The 26,446-nt window shown below is 32.2% G+C and overlaps 1 protein-coding gene across 2 annotated transcripts in view; it reads left to right on the forward strand.

The window, feature by feature from the left end:
- The first annotated feature begins 1,110 nt into the window (after positions 1-1,110).
- The window catches only part of LOC124357190 (zinc finger FYVE domain-containing protein 16-like), a 36,398-nt gene continuing 11,062 nt past the window's right edge, over positions 1,111-26,446 (forward strand). The window contains exons 1-11 of one of the 2 annotated variants that reach the window (XM_046808726.1): positions 1,111-1,269; positions 1,353-1,429; positions 9,497-11,563; positions 11,594-11,723; positions 12,236-12,387; positions 14,189-14,288; positions 15,636-15,794; positions 16,606-16,752; positions 20,860-21,072; positions 22,395-22,559; positions 25,081-25,240. In XM_046808726.1, the coding sequence (XP_046664682.1) occupies positions 1,212-1,269; positions 1,353-1,429; positions 9,497-11,563; positions 11,594-11,723; positions 12,236-12,387; positions 14,189-14,288; positions 15,636-15,794; positions 16,606-16,752; positions 20,860-21,072; positions 22,395-22,559; positions 25,081-25,240 (3,428 nt within the window). In that variant the 5' untranslated portion in view covers positions 1,111-1,211. Of the gene's footprint in view, positions 1,270-1,352; positions 1,430-9,496; positions 11,724-12,235; positions 12,388-14,188; positions 14,289-15,635; positions 15,795-16,605; positions 16,753-20,859; positions 21,073-22,394; positions 22,560-25,080; positions 25,241-26,446 lie in introns of both variants that reach the window. The other variant, XM_046808717.1, reaches the window with a different exon arrangement.

Consider the following 26,446-nt stretch of genomic DNA (forward strand, 5'->3'; position numbering starts at 1 on the left):
TCCGATTCCCAAGTGCAACTCTGCTGATAGTACTAAAGGAATTAAGGAAACAATTGCGACACTAGCGCTTTCACTCAGTATGACTCTTTATTCACTATAACAGAGAGGGCGATTGATTTTCTTGGAAAATAGCGAATATAATGGAAGGAGACGCGGTGGTCGTGGTCCAGCCCTAGTGTTGATCCTCATAGCCAACTGGACTAATCCTATAGACCACAGCACACCTTTTTTTTCTTTTTTTTTCTTCTCTAATTGTTAGCTCTAGGCTAGTAGGCTTCGGGAAATCCCATGCCGCCTCACACAGCACACCTCTTCCGTATGAATGATTTATCTTCGGTGATACTAATACAATCAAAGACACAATATATTAACGTTCACCAAACAATCGAATAAAATTACGAATTATCAAGATCGGTAAGTTATCAGTCATCAAATTCCACATGTTATAGTGTAGTTATGTATAACAACATATTAACACAGCAACATTACAATAAGCTGGGTTGTAGATTAACCATATATTAATCAATGCGTCTGAGCCAAAGTACCAGATTCACAAGAAAAATCTGTATTTCTGATATTTTAGTAAAGGATATAATCCAAGGACCACCTGGCAATTGCAATGCGGAAAATGATAGTTATAGTTAATTGGTAGCTCTAGCAACTAGTGTTTAATACTTTTATTTAATTAATTTTTGTAATGACTGCTTATTTGTTTTGTCACTATAGTAATCCCGCAATCATGTTTTGAATGGCAACAGATTTTAGCATTGGCTGCTATATCTATTCATTAGACAAATCAAAGGTGTCGTGCATAATCAATATAATGGATTCCATTTTAGTTTACGAAACAATTGTTTATAATGATCCTAAACAAAAATAACAAAAAGACATGAACAATTTGGATGGTTATTGATGATTCCTTATATTGGCCATAACTATATTTCGTTGTTTTACACATTAAACAAGCTAGCAAAAATAATGGCTCCGGACTAGAGGTTCAGATCACCCCCAATAGCGCTACAAAGTACTTTTTATGTTATATGATTACTACATTGCATTGTTCTTACTCCCAATATCATAATGGCGTTGAAATAAAATACGTCTGTTGTACGGTCTGTTCACTCTGTTCTGTTGTGTCAAGTTTGTATGACAAATATTGCAAATGGCTTCTTGTTCTGATACTTTATCAGACTAAATGTTCATGGATAGGGATGGAGAAGTTCGCAGTTGATTTAGAAAAAGTTCTTGATGAGTTTGAATACAACGAAGGTACTTAATTGTCATGTATTATAAGTTTGGGTGTGTGAATACTAATGTTGTTAAATATTAACTGCTCTTAATTACTGTTTTAGAGAGAGAAGAAAATGTTTCTGCACAATCAATCAGAAATTCACCCATGCCACACTTGGGTATTGGAGCTTTGAGACAAGTAAGTGATAACAAAATTTAATTGTCTAGCATTTTTATCAGGTCTGGGTAGTTATGGTAGTTAAGTTATGGCATGTGAAATGTTCACTAAAACCTTCACCATATCCAAATTACAGAAAAATTGGCATAGTCTTATTCTGTTGTATTTCCTTTTGTATCTAGACAGAATGATATACTGAGGTGTACATATAATTTTATTATTAAGAATAAGGCGATAGAGCTCTTAGACTAGACTGTCATCCTTATTATGTGTAATAATTTGTCTACTAGCCCAGGCCTACTCACTTCGAGTGCTGTGTATAGGGCTGTAGTATAATTAGGGGCTAGGCCTATTAACACAATCGATATTCATGACCATCTAAAAATACTGAAAACAAAATGATACTGAATTTTTAATGATAAACGTGTTTGACTGCTTGTGAAACAAAAGAACACACAGAATTGTGACATCACTCTAGGTACTTGTCACCATTAGTCAAATACCACACACAATATTACTGTGAATCAATTTGGAGCAATAATATTGAACACATTTACTGGGTACGTAAATGAAATAAAAACCGCAGGGAATGATTAATTATGAATATTTATAGGTCACCTGTTGCATTCAATAGTATCGATATTTATAATTGATAATCTTGATTTGATTGTATTGGTGGACGCTGATTACGCTGCAGCCCCTAAATAAACTACATTATTAGAAAGAACCAGACTTTATTTGACTTAGGCCTAATGTGAAAATTACATGTCACTATGACGTATTGGTAAATGTTTTCTGCCTTCCGAAAGGAAACGAAATCAGCGAGAAGGAGGCCACTCTGTCCTTCTCTACTATTTGTAATTGGGCTATACATACATAAATATGTATTATACATTTTGGCTCGCAACAGGCGTTTTGCTATATTCAAGAAAATACATATATTTTTGTAAATAAATTGAAATGTGTGACTTACCTATAATGTAAGTCAATAAAATACAATTTTGACATGTTATATGGGAGTTTAGTATTTTTAATGGACTCTAAGCACCCACACAATAATTTCTATTGAAAAATGAACGTTAATTAAAAATACTTTAATTTGATCTGATAGTCAACGGAAGTTTTGTTGAGTATATAAAATAAGATAACACTGGTATTAACATTATTAATAGAGATCTCTTTACATTATTAATAAATAATAAAGCCAAACAGCAGGCCTTGCAATGATATGTTGAATAATACGTCAGAAAAATTAAGCGATTCACACACTATGCAGCCTACAGCCTATGGATGAAGTATGTATTGAGCAGGCCGTTGAAGAATTATCATCTTTTTATAGATGTTTTAAAATCAGCACTTTTAAATATACTTGTCCAAAATGTTTTATTTTAACTTCCATATAAAATAGTAAGGCCTATCAGTAAAAAGAGTGAGAGTGCTGTAATTGAGACTGAAGTGAAGCAAAGAAATTCATCAAGAGACTAAGGATTTTGTTGTCCTGCTGCACATAGTTGTGTTTGCAGGTGTTGTTCGTGCGCTTCCTTTACTGCTTCAGGAAGAAGTTCCAGAATTTGACTCCTATGTAGCCTAGTCTAACTTCATATTTGGTCAGACGGTATATCAGCATATATTAGTGAGTTGAATATCAGGTGTTATGTATGCAGCTGTGATTTCAGCACATGCATGGCCTATGTAATAATTTCAAGTATGAAAAGGTCAACCACTTAAGGAGGTTTAAGTTTTCAAAAGTCTCTCTACAAGATTCACAAGATGTGTTTAGCTAAACATCGTACCATATAGCTCTCTGCTGTTGAATGTGCACCTATCGCATGTTTGTCTTTGACGAGTTTCCTCAGGCTAATATCCATATATCTGGTATGACTGGGGAAAGTATTAAGCTATTTTGGAAGTGTTTGGTCCGATATTCTGAGTAAATAGATTGCTGTGCTCAGTTTGATGCAAAGAATATCAATTTGATTTATTCGGTTTGGATGTTTTCAGTTCTGATTCCAAAATATAATATGTAGTATTATTAATGACCAAATTAGGTCATCTCTTAACCCAGAATTATTGTAACCAATTGATTTTTTTAATAAAATTAATTGTATTGTCTTCGACTAATTCACCACTATTCTGTTTAGTTTGCGTTAATGAACAGCTGTACATAGTGCTTATAGTGGTTGCAGCTGCAATATTACTTGAATCTTTGTTTGATGTTATTGTCTAGCAGTAGGATAGTATCATCAGCATGTATAAACTTTGTACTATAGATTTGCATGTATAGTGAGAAATAATTTGTGAACATAACATATTTAGTCTTTTGTGCTACAGATTTGCATGTATGGTGAAAAATAATTCGGGAACGTAAAGAATTATCCATAGTTCACCTCAGTATGGACCCTTGTGGCATTATACTGCTTGTTATAGTTTGTGTATTGGATCTCTGTTGCCTAGCAGTATAACAATGTCATCATCATATTAATTAATCTTTGTGCTATATATTTGCATGTATGGTGAGAAGTAATTCGTGAAAAAAAAGAATGAACCATAGTTCACCTCTGTATTAACCCTTTTAGTGCCAACGTCCGAATTTTCCGACGTTGGATCATTGTGCGTAGTTTGCCAGCGTCCGAATTTTCGGACGTTGGCAGTTTAGGCGAAGATTGCTGGCATCCGTATTTTCGTACGTTTTGTAAAAAAAAATAAAATTACTTTAATTAGTTAAAATAAACATACTTGTAATGTTTTAGAATCGCAATACAACGATCTTTCCGATAATTACATTACCCAGTTTATAAGTCATACTAGGTAGCCATATTTTGATTTTAAAGTTGGCTATTCTGTGCATTTCGTTTCTCAGCTGTCAACATTAGACAGCATTGTCGTTGTTGTTTACAGTTGTACTTTAGTTGTTCGTGAGTGTTTTGAGTGAAGTGAGATGTGCTAATGACTTCTTTCTATCAAAATGAAACGTTCTCATTCACCTGTTAGTGATAATACTATTACTAGATTAGTAGAAAGTGAATATCTTTCAGACGGTTTCGTGAGTGAAATTTCTTTCACAATTTTTAATTTGTCAGTTTGAAAGTTTGTAAATTTCAATAGAATAAAAGTAGGAATTCAGTGATGTAATCAATGTTTTTCCAATGTTCATTTTACTGTTGTGTATCACAAGTTAAACTCAAAAAAGTAAAAAATAAAAGATTTTAAATACTAATAATTAAATTTTTTTTAAATATAGTACACAATTTTTTGTCAAATAAAGTGCAGGATACAAAATACAACTATTTAAGTTAAAAAACAAAAAAAAACCCCATGAATTTATCTTAAAAAATAGTGTAGTTACAATTGTTTAAAGAATTACGGTACATTTTGGCTAAACGTGGCTGGCAATCTTGGTACAAACATGCATGTGTACGCCTGGCATTCCTGGTACAAATTTCGAAAATTTTGTTTGGCACTAAAAGGGTTAAACCTTGTGGCATTATTCTGCTTGTTGTACTGCTGTTGCCTAGCAGTAGAACAGTGTTATCAGCATATTTAAATTTTGTGTCATAGAACTTTATGTATGCTGAGGAAAAAATGTAAATACAACGGATGATTCATAGTTCATTTCAGTATGGACCCTTGTGTCAATATAGTGCTTGTTATAGTTTGTGTATTGGATCTCTGTTGCCTAACAGTATAACAATGCCATCATCATATTTAATCTTTGTGCTATAGATTTGCATGTATGGTGAGAAGTAATTCGTGAAAAAAAAGAATGAACCATAGTTCACCTCTGTATTGACCCTTGTGGCATTATTCTGCTTGTTATAGTTTGTGTATTGGATCTCTGTTGCAAAAGGACAGTACCATCATCATATTTAGTCTTTTGTGCTACAGATTTGCATGTATGCCTAGAAATAATTCGTGAATATAAAGAATTATCCATAGTTCACCTCAGTATTGATTCTTGTGCCATTATATTGCTTGTTATAGTTTGTGTATTGGATCTCTGTTAATAGGACAGTACCATCATCATATTTAAGTCTTTTGTGCGATACAGATTAGCATGTATGGTGAGGAGTAATAATTCGTGAACATAAAGAATTATCCATAGTTCACCTCAGTATTGATTCTTGTGCCCATTATTTTGCTTCTTATAGTTTGTGTATTGGATCTCTGTTGCAATAGGCACAGTATCATCATCATATTTAAAGTCTTTTGTGCTACAGATTTGCATGTATGCTTGAGAAATAATTCTTGAACATAAAGAATTATCCATAGTTCACCTCAGTATTGATTCTTGTGCCATTATATTGCTTGTTATAGTTTGTGTATTGGATCTCTGTTGCAATAGGACAGTACCATCATCATATTTAGTCTTTTGTGCTACAGGATTTGCATGTATGGTGAGAAGTAATTCGTGAACACAAAGAATGATCCATAGTTCACCTCTGTATTAAACCTTGTGGCATTATTCTGCTTGTTATACTGCTGTTGCAGTAGAACAGTATTATCAGCATATTTAAATTTTGTGTTATAGACTTGTATGTATGCTGAGGAGAAAATGTAAACACAACGGATGATTCATAGTTCATTTCAGTATGGACCCTTGTGGAAATATACTGCTGTATAGTTTGTGTATTTGATCTCTGTTGCCTAGCAGTACAACAATGTATCATCATATTTAATCTTTGTGCGATAAATTAGCATGTATGGTGAGGAGTAATATGTGAACATAAAGAATGATCCATAGTTCACCTCAGTATTGATTCTTGTCCCATTATTTTGCTTCTTATAGTTTGTGTATTTCTCTGTTGCCTTGCAATGGCACATTATCATCAGCATATTTAAACTCTGTGCTATAGATGCACGTATGCTTAGAAGTGATTCTTGAACACAAAGAATGATCTATGTTCATCTCGGTATTGATCCTAGTGGCATTATACCATAGAAAATTAATACAGTTGAACAATCAGAACAATAAAATAAATTTTTATAAAACATATGTGATGTAAACATATGATAGTTAGTATTAATTAATTATTCACCACATTCACCCCTTCTTGATAAGGAATAGTCTTCTAAGTATTTTGGAAGATATCTATTTCTTCTAGTTCGTTTTCAAGGCCGGTAGTTAGAATTATGAATGTGTTTGGTTGGTGGAGGGGAATCAATGTTTTGTGACGGAGTGTATTTTGAATTACTTGGTTTAGATAAATGAGTAAGTGGAGCATGAGAGAAGGTGGAGGCTGCATCCGGGGTTGAGAGTGAGTTGAATGGTATTACAGTCACCTTCCTCCTGGGTGGCTTCGGACCTTCTCTCATTAAACAGATCAATGTCTTCTAAGGTCATTGGTCTCATTACGGGGCATGGTCACCTTAGGAAGCATCTTCACAGAGTCTGCATCCTTCTGGAGGATGCGCTCTGTGGAAGGTGTAATGAGCAGGAGGAGACTGCTGAGCACCTGCTCTTTGATTGCCCTGCAATAGCAAGAGAGCGGTATGCCATCTTTGGTAGTTTGGACAGGGGTGGTGAATTTTCCCAGGAGGACTTGATAGGTTGTTTTTAGCGGTTTGTTGGCTGGTGGGCCTCATAGTGTGTTTCCGGGGTGCGCAAAAAGCCCTTGAGGCTTAAGTGCATGGCAGTAGGCCGGTCCAAGGGGGAAAAAAAAGAAAAAAAAGTGGTGCAAGATGATCACGATCCAGTGGAGAGCTACTTGTCTCATTCATCATAGATATTTTCTGATTTGATATTTGTGATTCTTCAGAGATATTAGTGTCCGGCTGGTCCACTACCAAAACAGATTGATCTGTGTTATCTTTTGACAGTACAGCGGCATTGTCTCCTTTCGGAGATAGCTGTTTCAGGGAAACTGTCTTCTGATCTCCGTTATTGAGACGTATAGTTGCATAATTGGGATTTACATCTACTAGTTCGATCTCATCTACCAGCGGATCATACTTGCTCTGTCTTACATTTCTCTTCAAGAACACTTTCAGATTCAAGTAGTCAGATTGGTAAAAATTGGCAGTTTGAAGATTTTCTGGAATGAATAAACAGATTTTCGTTCATGCAGTGTCACATTTGTAGCTGGGCAAAATAAAGACCTAATAAAAAGTAAGGATTCACTTAACACAAACTCCCATTCATTTATTCTTAAATTGAGATTTTTTAACAACAGTGTTGTAGCCTTACAGATTGTGCAATTGTCACGTTCGATCTGGCCATTTTCTTGTCGCTATGCCTTTGGAGTTAAGAAAGTCTTTAAGAACTTTTAACATGAAAGATGACCCCCGTGTCAGTATGAATATAAGAGGGTAATCTAAATAAACAAAACAGGTCACTTAACTTTTCCATTACTGTGCTCAACTTTATATCAGGGCATGGATAAGCAAAAGGAAAACACGAGAATTCATCAACAATTGTAAGTAAATATTTATTTTTGGAGTTTGTTGGCAAAGGACCCTTAAAATCCATGTTCAACCTTTCAAATGGAGCAGTTAATTTTCTATTTAAAAAAGTGAAAACTAAATTTCATAATTAGGCTAAGCCTGCAAATGCCACCCAACCACAATGTTTGTGGTGCGCTATTTTGTACTTATTGCACAGTAACAGGATCATTAGTATGGTCTTGACTAAGTAACTTAAACTAAGAGCTATATTTTATGTTACTTTCCTCTTAACATTTGGTGCAATTTAAGGTCACAAAGAGGCCATATGACTTCAATTTCTAACTTTATATCGCATTTAAGTAATGTCATAAGTTGTGGATTGATTTCTTCCCAGTCACTCTTTGTGCAAGTCACCCTTGTGCCGTAGCCCTGACGATGTTTAGTTATATGTGTAGAAGCATTGTTATAATTGTTTATACAACTTACATTATCAAATTATATTTTACAATGTTCATTACAAACCCCACCGCCTCCAGGTTTCTGCAATACTGTGTGTATAGTATGTAATATTTAAAACTCTTTCATTATCAATTTCAGACCGTCCATTATCATCAAACAATGTCTTAGTTTTATGTATCTAATAAATTGTCAGTACCTTAATTTGATCGACCTAGTTTCATGACCAATACTCATGCAGTGGTTGCATAAACCAGATCTACACTCAACAACCTCAGTTTAATCTCAATTTCCAATTACTCTCAATTTTTGAAAGTAATTTTAATTATACCGGCAGATTGTATGCCAGTATACTTTCTTCTGATCATTTTAATTATTATCGTGTACATAATTTGTACCAGCTGTAAGCATAAAATACTGTATTTTCTATTAGTTGTATTATATTCTCAGTGCTTTATTCTGGTGCTATTTGCAACATGTTAATAATGTAATATTAGTGTTTTACTTCAATTTACAGCTTACTTTGTGTATAATATTACTACAAGTTTGTAATGCCAGTTTTACAAATAATATTTTATTTATTTGCAACAGTCATTAATATTTTGTTGTGTAATGCTAAAGGCAGGTATGTAAAAGCGTAGATGCAGATTACAGTCAGCTGTAGTAAAGTAAAGTGATGAGTTGTATTCCATAGGGCCAATGCTAAACCTTGTAACATTTTTCTTTATTTAAAAATGACTTAACCCTTCACGCACGTCACCTATATATGTGGTCGAGTTCATCGCTAAACTGTGACAGTGGTTATAGACTCAGAGTGCTCTCTCAGTTAAAAAATAAGTATTAGCTGTTTATAATTTCCAATAAAAGCAGTTAGACGTTCATTTCTACAGTTTGGACTAACAAAGTGGGTTTCACTACTGTTAATGATGATCACCGATCCATAGAAAGACGCATAGCAACAGCTGTTCATTTTCGATTTTCACCTGGTACAGAATTCGTTTATAAATGCCAGTACATGGTTACTTATTGATTGTTTACTTTCTGTGCTTATTAACCAAGTTGTAGTCTATATTTTATGATTATTAGTAATTGAATAGTGTTTTACTTTGTGTATTGTAAATAATGGCAAATTTAGAAAAACCAAACCAGATAAAATCCATGCTCCACCCAGATGAATGTTTTGATGTTTATCGCACTAAAGTAGATTTTTTATATATAAATCAAATTCTTAACAATTTTGTCTCTTTCTAGGTTCCACCTGTTAGGCCTCCAGCTGCCAGTTACAGACGACCATCATTTGAGCCTATAAATCTTGCTGATGCTGATTTTGCTGCATCTCCTCCAAAATCCTCAGGCCAAAGTTTCAGCCGTGGAATATCGGGGAAGAAAAATGAAACTGAAGGAACACTAGCCTTTCTTAGTAACAAAGCGCAGTCAAACAATAGGAACTATATTCACACAGAAGAAAATGTAGTATCATCTATAAACAATGAAGTTAACATAAACAAGCAATTATTATTTGAATCAGAAGATACATCATCATCAAGTATCTGGCAATCAAACAATTCTTTATCAAATGATGAAAAACCAGATTTGTTAGAATATAATTTGAAAAATGCTGATATTGATTCCAACAATGAAGAAATTAATAATCAGCTTCCAGATATAACTACTTCTGTTAGGACTTCAACTCATGGTGTCAACAATAATGAAATTGATAAATTATCAAATTCATTAGATCTTATTTCGTCTGCTAGTGGATTATCAGGTATAGATGAATTTTATCAACACGAGGTTGAGTCTGAAAAAGATGAAGCAAAAGATGCAGAAATCAGTCCCGATTTAGCACAAATAGTTTTATCTCATGATTTAGAAAATCACTTATCGGTTAATGCGACTTTAAAAGGCAATGAAATTGAAGAAAGTAGCAAAGATCTATTGCCTTTTAGTGAGCCTGATTTAAATACTTCAAATATAATTAATTCAGATAAAGAAGATATAACAAGTTTAAACAATCCAGAAAGCTATAATGACTTACAACAGAGTGAAAAAATAGGTAACCTTCTGGAAACAAATTCAAATTTTGAGAAAGAAGGCAATAGTCAATTGGAAAATGATTTGGTATTGTCTAATGAAATTACAAATAACATTGAGAACATCCTTCCACAGGACAGTGTGGTTGAAGATGGAGTGACAATAGATAGTATTGTGAATTTGGGTTTTCAGTCAGATTTACCAGAGATCAAAACACTTATTGGGTTTAGTATTGATTCTGAGCTGTCTGAAAGTGAAGTAGAACAGTATTTGAAGGAGCTTGAGGAATTGGAAACTCTTACTTCTGATAGAGTAAGTGAATTGGAGGTTAAGTCAGTAAATGAAGAAATAGGTTCCAATATTGAAAAAATATTTGAAACTAGTAGCCAAGCTAGTATTATTAATTTAAATGATACAGGCAGTTCAAATAGTAATACAAATAATAATACATGCAATGAGAGCAAAGGTAATGAAATAGAGGGTGAAGAAGAGTTGAAAAATGACATAATTGTAGATAATGTTTATTCTAACAAAGACAATTTGTGCAGTAGTACATTAGCACAATCTGAGTTTAAAGAAAATATGTCTGAAGAAGATAGTGTGCTTCAACAAAATGCTGCAGTTAATGCTGACCTTTACAAGTTAACTTATAATTTAGAAAGTTTAGAGTACAATCCAGAGACTACTAACAATAGTCTTACACTTTCTAGTTGTGAGGTAGATGAAAAATGTATAGATACTCCAAGTTCGATTAAAAGTACAAATCAACACCAAGAGGAAAATAAAAAGGAACAGAATACAACTAAAGAAATAAAAAGTTTATCAACAAACCCTTTTGATGAAGATTACAGTTTAGTAAGCAATAACGAGGCTGAAACGAAAACTACAAATCCTTTTGAAGTTGATGATAACGAGAACAGTAAAAAAGATAATGATGTGGAACCATCTAGGACATCAAAAGCAATCAACGATGAAGTTCAATTGAGTAGCAGTGATAAAACAAATCAAACTGAAGCATCTAATCCTAGTAACGTACCAGTTGACTCGACTGAAAATACACAAATGACCTCAGAAACAGATGTTAGTTCTTGTCTAAATGCAGACATCTCAATAGAGTCTTTTGTTGACCACAGTGATTCTGTTTATAAATCATTATCAGACATACAAGATTCAACCAGTGATGTAAGACCAGAAGCAAGAAATGACATTCCAGTAGAAAACGTGTCTGCTGAATGTTTGCCCAGCTGTAGTAGTCTAGAGAGTGAAACTTTGGATAAATCAGCAAGAATGATATCTATTAAAGCAGCTACGGAGTCTACATCTGCACAAAATATAGATGAAGCTGGAATCCCAGCTGAAGAAGACAGACCTCTGAGGCCTAGCTCACTTGAACTACCCAGAAAAATAACAGTCGAAGCTAATCCAGTCCAGTCTCCTATTACAGGTGAACATAACTTTGCTTTTTATTTAATCAGTTAGTCTATTACTCTACGTTTATGATTGTAGGCCAAAACAAACAACATAGTAATAACAAAAGGAGATGAATCCTAATGGACACCATTGTTTGGTCCATTATAGCTAATGTCCTTGAAAATTTTGTTATAAATTTATTATTAATGTTGTGAAAAAAAATGTTTCCAAGTTTTACTTCAATATATTGTTACATTTTGGTGAGAAGTTAGTTGTATAGTGAAGACTAATTTCGTAACTGGAGAAAAGATTCACTCAGTTCAAAAAATGTCTCCATATTTTACTGTTTACGTAGTTTTGCAACTTGTTATCATGCAAATTTAAGTCAAGCAATTTTAAAAATTAAAAATTATAAAGCAAGGATACTGAATGTTTTAAAAGTACTGTTTTAACGTTGCATATGTACTGTTAAACTAGAAATAACGGTATTCATTTATTTATTGTAAATTTTTTTTTGTGTTAAACAAATTTCATGGAAAATTCCAGGTGAGCTGGAGAGAGAGTTGGGCCCTGAAGATCGTCGGTTAGGCAAGATTCCTCCGTTTTGGATACCAGATACTGACACAACCATGTGTATGCAGTGTCAGGTTAAGTTCACTGTCATCAAAAGGCGTCACCATTGTCGTGCGTGTGGCCAAGTAAGTTTGCACTGTGGTAGAATTTAATATTTTCTGAGCATAAAACATTTGAATCACTGTATTAATTATTTACATTTATTACTTGGCAAATAAATTTTACTACAGTAACTTTCTGCTCATCTAACTTAAGAAGTCAATCTAAAGTGGCAGAAATTATCAACACACTATTCATCTTATAATTTTCAAGGTGTGGGACACCTGTGAAATCCCTATGTACAATAAATTTTGCTAGGTTAAAGAATAAATCTCATACTCTTTAAAATTAAACAATCTTGGGAAGGGGAATGTGCACTAAAATTATACATGTATAACATTTTTCATCAGGTGTTAATTAACTTTTGATTATTATTATTATGGAATTCAACTTTGTTCGATACATGAAAATTATTCGTAATATTGATAAACAAATGATTGTGCCATTACTATACTAAATAATGTACAATTACTATGTAAATTACTCCACAACACAAATAAACCGAATCTTGATTGTTTGCATAAAATTACCATATATCAATCAATCAAATCACATCCTCGACATATAGGTTAGATTGTTGTTGAACTGGTATTCAACAAACGCAACAAAATTTATTGTATATCTTGTAATCAAATAGTCAAAATAGTAAGAATGTTTAAGGGTATTAAATTTATTTAAATGTTTTATAATTTTAATTTGGAATAAAGTGCTCTAAATTTTTTAACCAATATTCAACATGAAAATGTTGTAATCTCATGATCTCTTTAACACTGGGCCCTCAATCATATGAATATCGCATTTGGTCCTAATGTTTTAACTTCCCACTCCAGAATCCTTCCCTATTTTTACTTTCTTCTTGATGGATGTGACGATCTGGTTAGTTTAAAGGATATCAATCTGGATTTTAGATATAGTTAAATATTATAAAATATGAAAGACATGTTTCAAAATTGGTATCTTCATCTGTCAAAACCTAAGAGACAAGATATTCACTCACGAAAATTATTAAACAACAAATTATAAGATGAATGTGCCTAAGTCATACTTGACAACATGAACAACCTTGAGGCACTAGGAAGACAAAAAGCAGGATGATGTGTGGAAATAGGCAGACACATTTGGCCTGACTTCAATTTTGGATCTTTTGTTGAATCTTGAATGCGGAATCCTAGCTTTTGTTCTGAATTTCAAGGTCCAAGTTTTTGTAAAACTGTTATTGGTTGTTGTTATACATGAAATTGGGTTGAAATATCTCCCTACAACCCTGCAGTACATCTAACTTCCGTTAATCACAATTCTCCAAACTTTTACTGATTGACTTTTCACTGAATCAGAACGGTTGGGTTTCAAGATGTGTATAAACCTTGAGATTATGTTAATTAATTGTGTTTGATAGTTCAACCAGAATTATTGACATTTTAAAACTATAAATAATGCTATTTGTATAACATACAAGGTATTACTGTATATTTTTTCATTCTAGACCATTTAAACTTCTGCCAGTCATATTTCTTGCAGTATTTAGTTACAGTAAATTCTAAACTGCATATCCAATGTAAGTTTTAACATTTAAAAAAATATTATTTTAATACTTGCACTGCCAATATCTGTTGGATAGTGGTTGGGTTGCAAATGATTCAGTGAACTGAACCCAAAAATATGGTCCATCTATTTAAAAACTGTTATTTCTTATGAGATTGATCGTAAATATTGTAATGCAGCCTACTTATTTATTGCAATAATCTAAGTTGAGTACAGAAAAAATTAAAGACGAAAGTAAATATTATCTGAAGTGGTGTATTCTTCTAAAGTAAATGTCTCACTCAGGTGCTGTGTAACAAATGCTGTGGATTGAGAGCTCGGTTGGAGTACAAGAACTTCACAGAAGAGAAAGTGTGTCAGCCTTGTTTTACTATTCTTGAAGCATGTAAGAACTAGTTAATAAGAATCATACATATGTAATGTATTACTTAAGTTAAGTTTAATCTTTGATTCTATTAGTTTCAAGAGTTGCTCATCCAATTCTATAAATTGAGGCACGGAAAAAGTGACACTCGGATTGCCCTCTTTAGAGTGAGAGGCTCTGGTAGTAAATGTTTTAACAGTAGTAGTTACAGACGCAGGCCTAGCTTTGGATTTGAGAACTACATTAAATAATCCTCCGGACCGCAGCACTCCTCATCCATATAAATGATTTATCTCCAGTGTATTTAAACAATCAAAGTACAGTAAAGTTATGTGAAACTTGAAACCTAACCAATCCGGTATCATTATTATACTCAGTATATTGCTATTTATTGAGTAACTTATCTGAAAGTAAGTTTACTTCATCTGTGTGAATCAGCGAGATACTTCTCCAGCCCTACACGTGCAGATGTCTTGTGGGTGTCAGTTGTGAACACTCTCACAAAAGTAAATTCAGTTACTCTTACTGGGAGAACATAATCTCTTGCTAACGTTATGTAAGCCAAAACCAAATGGCATTTATTAAAGGTAATCTGTAAACAAGGTAGTTTTATAAAAATATCTTTGAAAGCGACCTGCGTGAAGATTCCTTGCGCATAGGGGGAGGGAGGAGCAGGAGCTCGACCACACCTACCACCACCCCCTCTTTTACTGCTTGATCTATTTCCTTTACAAGACACAAGTGGGAACCAAGTGCTTTGCTTCCCTGCATTGGTGTTTTGGAGCATCATGGTAATTTTTGTTATTCTCGTTGTTATGGAATAACAAATATCATTATTTATTTTAAGAATAGTCCATTGCATTTATTTAATATATTAGTATAATTAGGAAGTGTTTTAACAAATGTTTATTGTTAACAGCTGTTGTTATTATTACTGGGTTTTGTAAAACAGCTGTTATGTAACACATACCCTACGAGTGGTAAAGTGGCGGCTGAGGAGAGGTTGGTAAGGAATGTGGAGGGGGAAGTGAATCCGCGCTTCTCTCTCTTTCTCACTCCTCCTCCCCCCCCCCCACTGCATTGTTCACTTAACAGGTCGCTTTCAACGTGACTTATCTATAGTATTAAGTTGAAACAGTAAAAGAAAAATTGAGTATAAAATTTAAATGAGATTCATTTAATGTAATTTGTTTATAAAATAATTAGATTAAATGTTCATGGAGTAATTAAATTAGTTAGATACACAATATTATGAGTTAATAATTTATGCTAAAACACATTTCAACATTCTCATAAATTCACAAAAACTTAAAATTTGATATGTACAAGTATGACACTATCTTGATTTGGTTTGATGGTTGGTGACAGTAAATGCGGCTGAGGCAACGAGTCCATTACGTCGGCAGCCCAACCCCAACAATCCCATGGAGTACTGCTCTACTATCCCCCCTCTACAGCAAGCTGCAGGTTCACTACACCAGCCTCCACCAAGCGTCATGGTCCCTGTTGGGGTTCTTAAAAGAGAAGGTAACAGTGTCATTCAGAATCATACATCTTTCTATTATTCCGAACAGTTAAAATCAAATTTTAATGGATTATATTAATGAGCTTAAACTTCAACATAAAACTCTTATTGAACTAGGCTAAATCGTGAAATTCGCAAAATTAATGAGTTTGTTTTTATTAAGAGTATTGACAAATGGGAAACTCTCCATCTGCCAAAAGACTCTTTATTTTACAGAAAAAGGCTGTCAGAATAATTTGTAATATTCCTTCCTGTGAACATTGTAAACCACATTTTATCAAACTTGGAGTCCTTACACTGCCATCTATGTATATTTTATCTGTTTTGTTGTTTGTGAAAAGTAATGTAGTTAGTTTTCAGGATCATATTGCTGTACATAATCATGACACTAGGAAAAAACATAGGCTAATCAATGATAGGGAACATACAGCTTGACCCAGGAGAGCTTTCAGTATCTGGATATTTAATTTTGTAACATTTTACCATGTAATATTTAGGTTTTACCTCTGAACTTATTCAAACAACGTATAAAAAATATATTATTATAGAACTGTATCTACAGTGTAGAAGAATTGTTAGGCTTAAATGACTATGTCTAAAAATAATGTAGCTTAATGTAAAATCTGTTGACCTTTGTCATACATTGTTAAAATAATGTGACCGACAAATAAAACTTGATTGATTAAAAGGTAATAAGATGTTATATTTATAAATATTTTATAATAAATAAGTTATCTCTTAACAGGGCCTTAAGTAATAATAAATGTAAAATAATGTATTGTTATTCTCATATTCAGTGTAAATTGGTTTTAGGGCGGAAATCTGATGTAACCAAACAAGTGATGTTCAGTGATGGGATTCGGCCTGGAGGAGACCTTACAGAGCTAGATGGCTCGGGAGAACCCAGGATTCCTTTCCGCAGACCTGGCCGTCTAACCAAACGAGTTGGAACACCTCCAGGTCAGTTTGTTTGTTTAGGAATAACTGAAAGTGTTAACGAGTACACTTATGTCAGGTTTAATTTCCTCTAAATTGATTTGTAATTAATCTAGGCGAGATGGTAGGTGTTGAATATTATGGTGTAAAATTAAAATATTTTTATCATTTTTAAATTTGTTCTTACTATTTTTGTAATAATCCTGTCTTTTGTTGCCCACTTTTGTTTTACATATGATCTCTGATCTTGTGATCTTGTAGTACAAGAAATAGTATCTGGTGTTTTAACAAGAGTCTTTTACAATCTAATCCTTCCTAGGAATTCTTTACACTGCTGAGCTAATTGACTAAAAACAAGATTAATAGACTTATGGCTATTACAATCTGACAGACACAGGACAAGAGGGAGGTAGTGAGTTGATATCCGGACCGTTCACTTTTTGACACTGCACTTGACACTCATGCATGGTAGGATCTGTGTAGAACTGGTATCCTTGGTTGGTGTGATCAGATGATGATGTGTCTGAGACGTAAGACTTTAGATCAACTTGTTTCATCTCTTCCACAGGGTGGACTATGACAGAAGTTGGGATGGTGGTGTCATCAGAAGTTGAAGGTGATGGTGGGAATTCTTTAAGTGATAATAGTTCAGGTGGAAAATCTGTTGACTTTTGTGAAGTCCTTGGTGTCGTCAGTTTGAGAATGTTTCTGGTTACTCTGTCCACTTTAGAAAGACTTTAATTCGTTGTACTGATTAAGCACCTCCACTTGTGCAGTTTGGGAAGAAAAAATATGCTTATTTACAAAGTTTGGATATATTTTGTAACACAAGGAAGCAACATGTGCTAGCACCCTATCTAACTTTGTGCCCCTTCGATTAAGGTGGACACCATCTCTTGCAAGATATCTATTTGTAATATACTTGTCCAGGTCAAGAAATACCACTCCTAAGGTTTTACAAATTCTCTGGATATTTTGGTTTGTGCGATACAGGATTGTAGACCAAATATCTCCTCTTGGAGTAATACTATTTATAATAATTTTGGATTGTGAGAACTTATTTTTTGTACATTTTATTAAGTTACTCATGGCTCCCATAACCTCATCCGGAAATTTTCTGTTACTCAATGATTCGTTCCAGCATGTATAAATACAGTTTTTAGGACTTAAGTAATATTCTTCATGTTCTTGATTACGTCACAGAGTTCATTGGCATTTGTTGCAGAAATATATTATATAATACAATCGCTTATTATTAGAATGGGCTTATTTTGTTGTATCTGTTTTCCTGTGCACTCTTATTAATTTTTGTTTCTTTACCGTGATATTTATTGCTAGAGCAAGATGTTACAGTTTGTTTTGTTTACTTCTCAGTTGTTCCACACTTGTTCCAGTTTTGTCTGTTTGATCCTCATTTTTTCAGAGTATTATTTTCAGATATTACACTGTCCAAATCAATAGTCAGAATGTTTAAAACTGTTTCATATTTAATCATATCTTTGTGGTATTTTTCTTCAAGATTGGTAAGTTTTTTTTTCAAATCTTTTATATCATTTAACAATTCTCCATCTGGAAGTAGATAGGATAGAATTGTTTCCATAAGATGGAGATTTTCTTTTTTCAGGGTTTGTATTTTATGCTCTAGTTTTGTAATTTGTGTCCCCACTTTGTTACATTTCTTACAGATTACAGCAAATTCAACATCTTTTTCAACAATAATTGTTTCAGGATCTAAACTGTTTTTTTAGACTACTGATTTCTTCATTATTCTTCTCTATTTCCCTCTTAAAAACCAAATTCTCTGCCTTCAGTAGTTCTATTTCCCTCTCATATTCCATAACTGATTCATGTGCATCATTTTCAAGATTTTGGAGAGAAGTTTCGGCTCTTTCCTTATCATATTTAATCTGACGAAGATATTCAGAAAATTCTTGTAGATTTTGGCTTCCTTCAAAGTCAAACGAGGTTTCAGTAGGTTCTGAGATGAACACTTCTACACCAGAAATAGATGTATGTTATGGACTTATCAGAGATTTGTGCAGTTAAGTCAAAATATTTTATGAGATCCTTCCTTGATCTAAAAATTCTTCCTTTTGAAGAATAAATATAAACATCCACTTTCCCTGAGCGTATTCCTTTTTTTCTAATTATTTCCGTTCTTTTCCATCCTTCAGGAACTAATTTTACAGTTTTCGATGACATTTTATTTACAAAACAAATTCATTACATTTTAAAATATTTACAAAATATTATTTAAATTGATTTTTTAAGATCATTTAAAGTTATTTACAGAATAATTCAAAATTATTCAAAACAAAAATAAATAAATAAATTTCTATAGTCTGGCTTAACCCTTTGAGTGCCGCAGCGTCTACATAGTAGATGTTGTTAAATGTGCATAAATTGCCGGCATCTACCCAGTAGACGATTTGTATTTAATTAATATCACATATAATAATTTTTGTTTTGACAAATAACTTATTTCACGGCAATCTACAAGTTTTGAACAATCGATTGTGATTGATTTTTATTGTTCACCATCCCCTTGTAGTTATTTGCCATCAGAAAAAAAAACAGATGACGCAATAGTTGGTCAGCTGCTACTTGTTGCCATTAACTACACAGTTTCGTTTGTTGTGTGTTTACATTGTGCTAGTTTCGTGTGTTTATGCTGAAAACTGTTGTTATTACTATTCTGCAATTGTGTTCAGTAAAACTTACAATGCATTTATAAACTTCTTTTTTCGTGTTTAGTGACATATATTTTATTGTTGGATTGGTGATGAAGTAAAATGCAAGTTCCAATCAAACTATTGATTTTAGGTGAAGTAAGGTTATATTGTAGGCCTGTGTATATTTTTATTTACTTTTTATATAATTAGTATTTTACAGTCGTCTTACTTCATTGAGTGAAATAGGATAGTTATAATATTGTTTCTAAACTTTTGACAAACTTGAACAAAAATTGCTTTTTGTTGTATTTTGTATATATTGCAGTATCTGGTTAAATATTACTGTAACACACCATATTATGCATGATTTTTGTTCAGTTTTTCATGCTCTTTCATATGGTATAGCTAAAAAAAATTTAAAAAAAAAAATTGTATAAATAAAATTTTAGTTCAAACTTGAAATTTTTTTTTTATAATTTTTTAGTTTTTGGTTATAACCTATATTATTTTTGTGTAAATAAAAATAAAATTATAATATTATATGGAAAAAAATACCTTGTTTTATAACACACAAACTAAAAAAAAAATTATTCAAATCGGTTGAATAGTTTTTTAAATATAGTTTTTTTCCACACACGCTTGCAAAACAGAAGGAAATGCTCCGGCAATTTATGCGTATGACTTGGGAAAATATGCCGTGGCACTCAAAGGGTTAAATATGTTAAATGAGGAGTTAATGTTGTCTGCAGTGTTTACAAACACTAGCAGACTATGACCAGTCAAACTGGTGTGATGTCAACAATCATCTGTAGTCCACTATATGAATGGCCAGATTGTATTCAGATGATTCAGTTGGTGATAAGAATGGTAAGAGCTGTTCCAATTCCTCATGCAGTACTGTTCATGATTAATCAGGCTCACTTATATTACATCTGATATTGTATCAGGAAGACTAAATTAATCATTGTCAGAACTTGTCAGTTCTTGTCATACACTCACTAATTTGATCAAAGATATGAAATACAATATTTGTCATTGCTGCATTGAGATTTAAATTACAACTGTTTATGTAGTCAAAATAATACTCTATAATATTGTTCCTTTACTGTTAAAAGTTTATGTTAAGTATTACTAAATATGATAACTGTGCAACGCCATGTGATTTTGGTCTTAAAATAAGTAAGTACACTTTTTTAATAAATAATACATTGGTTAAAAAAATAATAATTTAGAACTTATATATTTTGAAAATTGATACTCAGCTGAAAAGCTTTAACACTGTTTCCACTTTCAACAGGTTTTTACAGGTTTGGAACTTGTAAAAACTAGGAAATTAAGAACTAGTTACATTAGTCATTACTGTGTGGTCTTGTCATCGAAAGTCCACACAAGTTTTAGTTTATAATAATTCTATTGTTGATGCTAGAATTTAATGTTCTGTTAAACTAAATTGTTATAGGTGGGATGATGTCATCGTCTATGCGCAGACTGTTGGACCCCAACACGCACAGTTTTATCCCTGCCGAGGGTGACAGTTCTCTGCCGCCTGTAGTCAACCGTCTACAAGGCGAGGTTACTTATTCTGATTTGGAGTCTCCAATCAGTCTCAACCAACCTGTTATCAAGTTTGCCTTGAATCGAAATCTATTTGTTATTGTCAAAAGGGTATTGTGTAAGTATTACATTCAGCCATTATTATCAATATTTATATTATGTTAACCTATTGAGGTAGAGATAGGTGCATTAATGTATAATGAACATTGTACCTTTATTATTCACATGGTTTCATATACATATATTATAATATTTTTATGGCAAAAGGTGGGTACAGATAAATCCAATTTCTGTAATTTTTAAACCTTTGGATTTTGTCACATAACATAAAAAGTAATCCGAGAAAATCTCCCTCTATTTTAAAGTGATTTGAAAAAGTTCGGAGAAATAGCCATAATAACTAAATTATATCCTATACCATTTACTTTAATTTTGTAGATTACAATATGTGCCTTTAAAATATAATATGCCTTTAATGTGCAAATAATATAGGCATATATTTGTATCACTTATATAACGTATTTTAAACTTTAAAATTCAAATTACCCCTAGTCATGATAGTCGTGGAATCGTACAAAGATAAACATAGAAAATATAAACTGAGGTAAATATTATTTAAAAAGTTATGTTAATTAGCTACTGCGATAAACGAGTAGCAGTATAAAAATACTAATTGTAATAAAAATTAAGATATTTTGGTAATTAAATTATCTATCTACGGATTGTCATACATAAAGTACAACAAAAACATGTCTGCGATCAATAATTTTCTAACTGTTGATATTCTAACTGTCTGCAAATATACGCAGCAGACTCTTGACAATACATACATACAGAACACAATACATACATACATCATAAATACAGAACTGCATCCAAAAAGAATTAATAAAGGAAGATCATTGATTAATTACATTATATATTGATGATTTCCAAACGAGAAATATGACACCTTTATGAATTGGTAATTTGTGTAATGCCGATCAGCTGATAATGACGTGGCAGGTCTACACATTTTTGATTCGCCTGGCAATTGATTCTCAAATTTGAATCTTTGTTGAAGATTATATGAATTCAAGATTCAACGCATCACTATCTTTTAGTAAACTTTGTAGTGTACAGTCTAAATTTATTAGTTTGAATTTAACTCAGCGACTCAGTGAATGATGATTTTGATGCCTAAGAATGCAAGAAAGCATTATGCAGTTAGAAAACATTTGTGAGTTTTTTAATGAAGGGTTTTGGGGATACATGTTTTTATGTTGAAACACGGAAAGCCACAGAATATAAAAAGTCCTTAAAATAGTGAATAATCAATAGAATTTCTTGCTTAGTTATGACTTGCTACAAAATCTGGTGACCTTGGCTTTCCTCTCATATATGTAGAACAGAAATGCTGCTCCTTTTGGAAGTGAGCTGATGCTGATGTGTGGGTTTCAGTGGACTGCTGTGTGAACCGCGAGTGCTGGTGTTTCAGCAGTGAAGGGCTGGCCTGTGTGGGCCAGGATGAGATCGTGTTCCTGCTCGAGTGCCTACCTCAAGAAACATTACCTCCAAAACATGTATTCCTTTTAATCAATTCTCTTTACCAAGATGCAGCTAAAGGTAAAATGCCTTCTTAATGTAATTTCAGTATATTATATTGGCACTTTTCTGACATTCACCTATCCGACATGGCACTGTAAAAATATAAACTTGATATTGATTATGAAGACCAAAAAAATGCATTGATTAAATAAATATTTATTGATCCGTGTTGTACTAAAACAATACTGTATTTTTCATCTCAGAGTACAACACACCACTTTGAATGTACACATATAATTCAGTACAGTAGCATTAAGGAGATGGAACATCCTCAGTGTGATTGTTTTATGGTGGATTAATAACTTTTTATTAATGTACTGTTTTTAACCCTTTGAGTGCCACGGGTATTTTCCGAAGGCATATGCATAAAGTGCCACGCTGTTTTTCCCATATTTGTAAGCTTTTGGGAAAAAAGCTGTTGTAAAATAACTACCTAACAGATTTCCATCATTTTGTTGTTGTTTTTTTCTTATTAAATGCAGAATATGATACATATCATTACAAATAAAATTTGATGTATAAAAATATTAAAATTTCAGTATTTATAAAAAAAGTTTTTTACTTTTGTATAAAAAGTTAAGTTTCGACCTAATTTGTGTGTATACGGTATTTTTAAGATTTTTTTTCTTTATACCATGATAAAGGCCATATGATTCTAAATAAAACCCATGTGTAATATCTTATTCTAGAATTTAAAAAACATGGCATTATATGTATTAACAAAATGCTGCCCGGTACCGACATTTTTTATAAACTGTACTTCATTTGTCAGAGTTTAGAAATTACTTAGTAATAATGTAGTTTTCCTAATAAATCTAATAAAACATTAATACAACACAAATAAATATGATTAGTAAATTTAGAAACAAATACTTGCTAACATATTTACATAAAGGTTTACATTTACTAAATAACAACCCTAATAATATTTACACTGAAAATTCACGTTTTTCGCTTGAACACAACTCAAATCATACATTACTTTTGTAAAGAAATACAGTAAAATACTGTATAAGTTACTATTTTATTTTGTATTTACTCAAATGCTTGGTTATCGGCACATAAACAACAAGAAAGGCCGTTACGCAACACGGTAGGCCTACTCGTTGCTACGTCGCGTGACTGGAAGACAGAATCATCTTACAGGTACTTATCACAGCCCACTATTTTTGGACGAGTTTTCCTTATCAGAGATCAAAATAAACTTCATTATACGTTCCTTCTTCCATAATGAATTGAAAAATACTGGATGAGTCATACTTCCTATCTCCAAATCGTCTCCAAATAGACACACGAATGACGACATTTTCGAATAATGAAACGTTGTTCTTATAGTTTTTTAATTAATTGATTGTCGTAATAACTTGTAAATTCCAAAATAGGTTAAATAAAGTCAGTTGTTTTTAATACTGTAATTTATTTTGTCCCCGATAAGGAAAACTCGTCCATAGTGGCTTCTTGATAAGTACCCAAACAACATAAGTTTCACAGATAAACTAGTAGAGAAACAACATAAAACTCGTATTTATTGATAGTTTGGAACCTATTGAATACAGCCGTCTGATTATTTGGCCAAAATAATCTTGTACTATATAAAATATTATCGAAATACGAAACGTCAAAATTGGCGACGCTGTGGCACTCAAAGGGTTAATGTGCTGTATATTTTTGTACTGCACAATTCCTTTTTACTGTAGTGATATTTTTTGTTTAGGTAAAATAATGGACTTATGCCTTTTAATTTTAACATAACTTGTTCCTTCTTCATAAGCATTGCCAGTTTAGCCTGTTCTGTTTCATTGGTAGCAATTGATCTAACTTTGTGTATCTAGATTATAATCTCTTGTTGCTATTTACATTAATTTCTTTTTTTTTTATTATTCTTAACCATTGTTATTTACAAGTTCTGATTCCCTTTTAAAAGTTTTATTTATTAATATTATTTTCTATTTTGGTTTCATTATTCTAATAAAAATTTGTTCACAATATGTATGAAAACAGAAAAAAAACCGCAACCATCATATAAGGCTTTTTATTATAATCAAAAATAATTTTAATGATAATGCCATGCTCATGTTTTAGGGAGGGTCCAATTCTATGTTTCATAATTTTTGTGTTTTGAATGGAATGAAATATTTGAGCCTAAGTTGTTTAGTATTTATAAATGAATACTTTAAATTCCTATTAGTAGCTCTAGGAAATATAATATATTTTTTTACTTCATAAAATAGAATATCTTGATAGATTTAGAACGATGTTATAATATTATACTTTCCTTTCGTTTGATATATTCACTTAACTGATGTTACAATTGTCCGTTAAGGTGATATTAAAGTGACTACTGCAGTGTTGAAATTCCTGAATTATTGTTGCATCCAGTTAAACTTATGATCAATACAGTTAACTAATCTGGGGTACAAGTCGATTATTTAATTAAGTTAAAATACAAATAAATTGATGTCTTCATTGGAAGTCACAATTTATTTAGAATTGATTAATAAACAAGTAGTTGGTGTCTTCACAATATGCACGTTTACAGGATCCACTGTCAGTGAAATGACGTTCACACCAGCCATGTCTAATAACCTGCTGAACTCCCGGGACCATGGCGGGTTCCTCTACATCCGTACTTCGTACCAGTGCACGGCCCAGCTGGCCCTGCCCTCTCCACCCTACTTGGTTGCACTTCTCATACACAGGTAGTTCACTTGCTCCTATATATTATATGAAGCAGCATAGCTACTAAAACGGGTAATATAGCAAAATTTGTCTGTACTAATTTAGGTACTTTTTTTAAACACGTTTATTTTATATCAGCAAATAGACAAATAGAGCTTTTTTATTTTCTGGAGGATCTATCAATACTGATATTCAAGGACCCTAAAACGTTTGATGTACTATTCAACCTAGATATGAAATTAAGAACAAAATAGTAATAATTTTATATAAACATACATTTCTTTACAATATGTACAAGAAAAGAGGATCCCCTCTATACTGAATCGTTCGAGGACACCTTCTTATTTCTCCCTGGTTAGTCACCAAGAGATAAAACCAAATGTCTGTTACTTTCGGAACAGTTTCCACTTATTGTTGACTTTTTTGGAGCCACTACATCTCCCTTAATAAGATTAGCTTACTTTTTGTTTACCGTTGTTAAGCACAAGTTTGAGAAAAATATAAATTTTAATAAAAAGAAATTGTAAAAATATTAATTGTTTCATAACCAAACAATCTTTTTGTTTTTCATAAAATCCTTTAAAACATTAAAAAAATCTAAATCTCGAAAAATAATATTTTTTGTATTGTTTAAAAAAATAAAAGTTTTGGTTTTTCATTAAATAACATTATTTTCACACACCAACTAAAAAACAGTGTGAAAAAAATTAAAACACACATCTATTTCCTTTTATGTTGTAAAACATAATTATTTTTTATTTTTGTTATAATAATTTTTAATACTAATCCTTAATCGACCAAAAGAATTTAAAATAATATATTTTTATTTACTGGTATTTGCTGTATAATATTTCTGTACTAAATAGAGAATAAAATATCCGGATTCATAGTATTGTATAGGAAAAGTATTTATTTTAATGTTTATATCTGCAAAGTGAATTTATCAATAATTTATTTTCTAAATAAATGTTACAAGATCTATTTTTTTATCAGAATAGTGATACAAAAATTCATTTCAATTGCTCCTTTAAAAATTGTATCAGTTATGATAGTTGTTTCCGAAAGTGTTATCTATATTTCTTTAATTAATGGTAGAACACACTCATGATATATCTTATATTCTGCTTTTAGCTCCATTACATAGAAAATCAGATTAAGTTTTAAGTTCATACTCTCTAAGTATGAACACTGGTCTAAACACTGATGTTTTGAAGGACCAACAATCC

Source organism: Homalodisca vitripennis, chromosome 1, assembly GCF_021130785.1.
Source record: "Homalodisca vitripennis isolate AUS2020 chromosome 1, UT_GWSS_2.1, whole genome shotgun sequence".
Classification (NCBI taxonomy): domain Eukaryota; kingdom Metazoa; phylum Arthropoda; class Insecta; order Hemiptera; family Cicadellidae; genus Homalodisca; species Homalodisca vitripennis.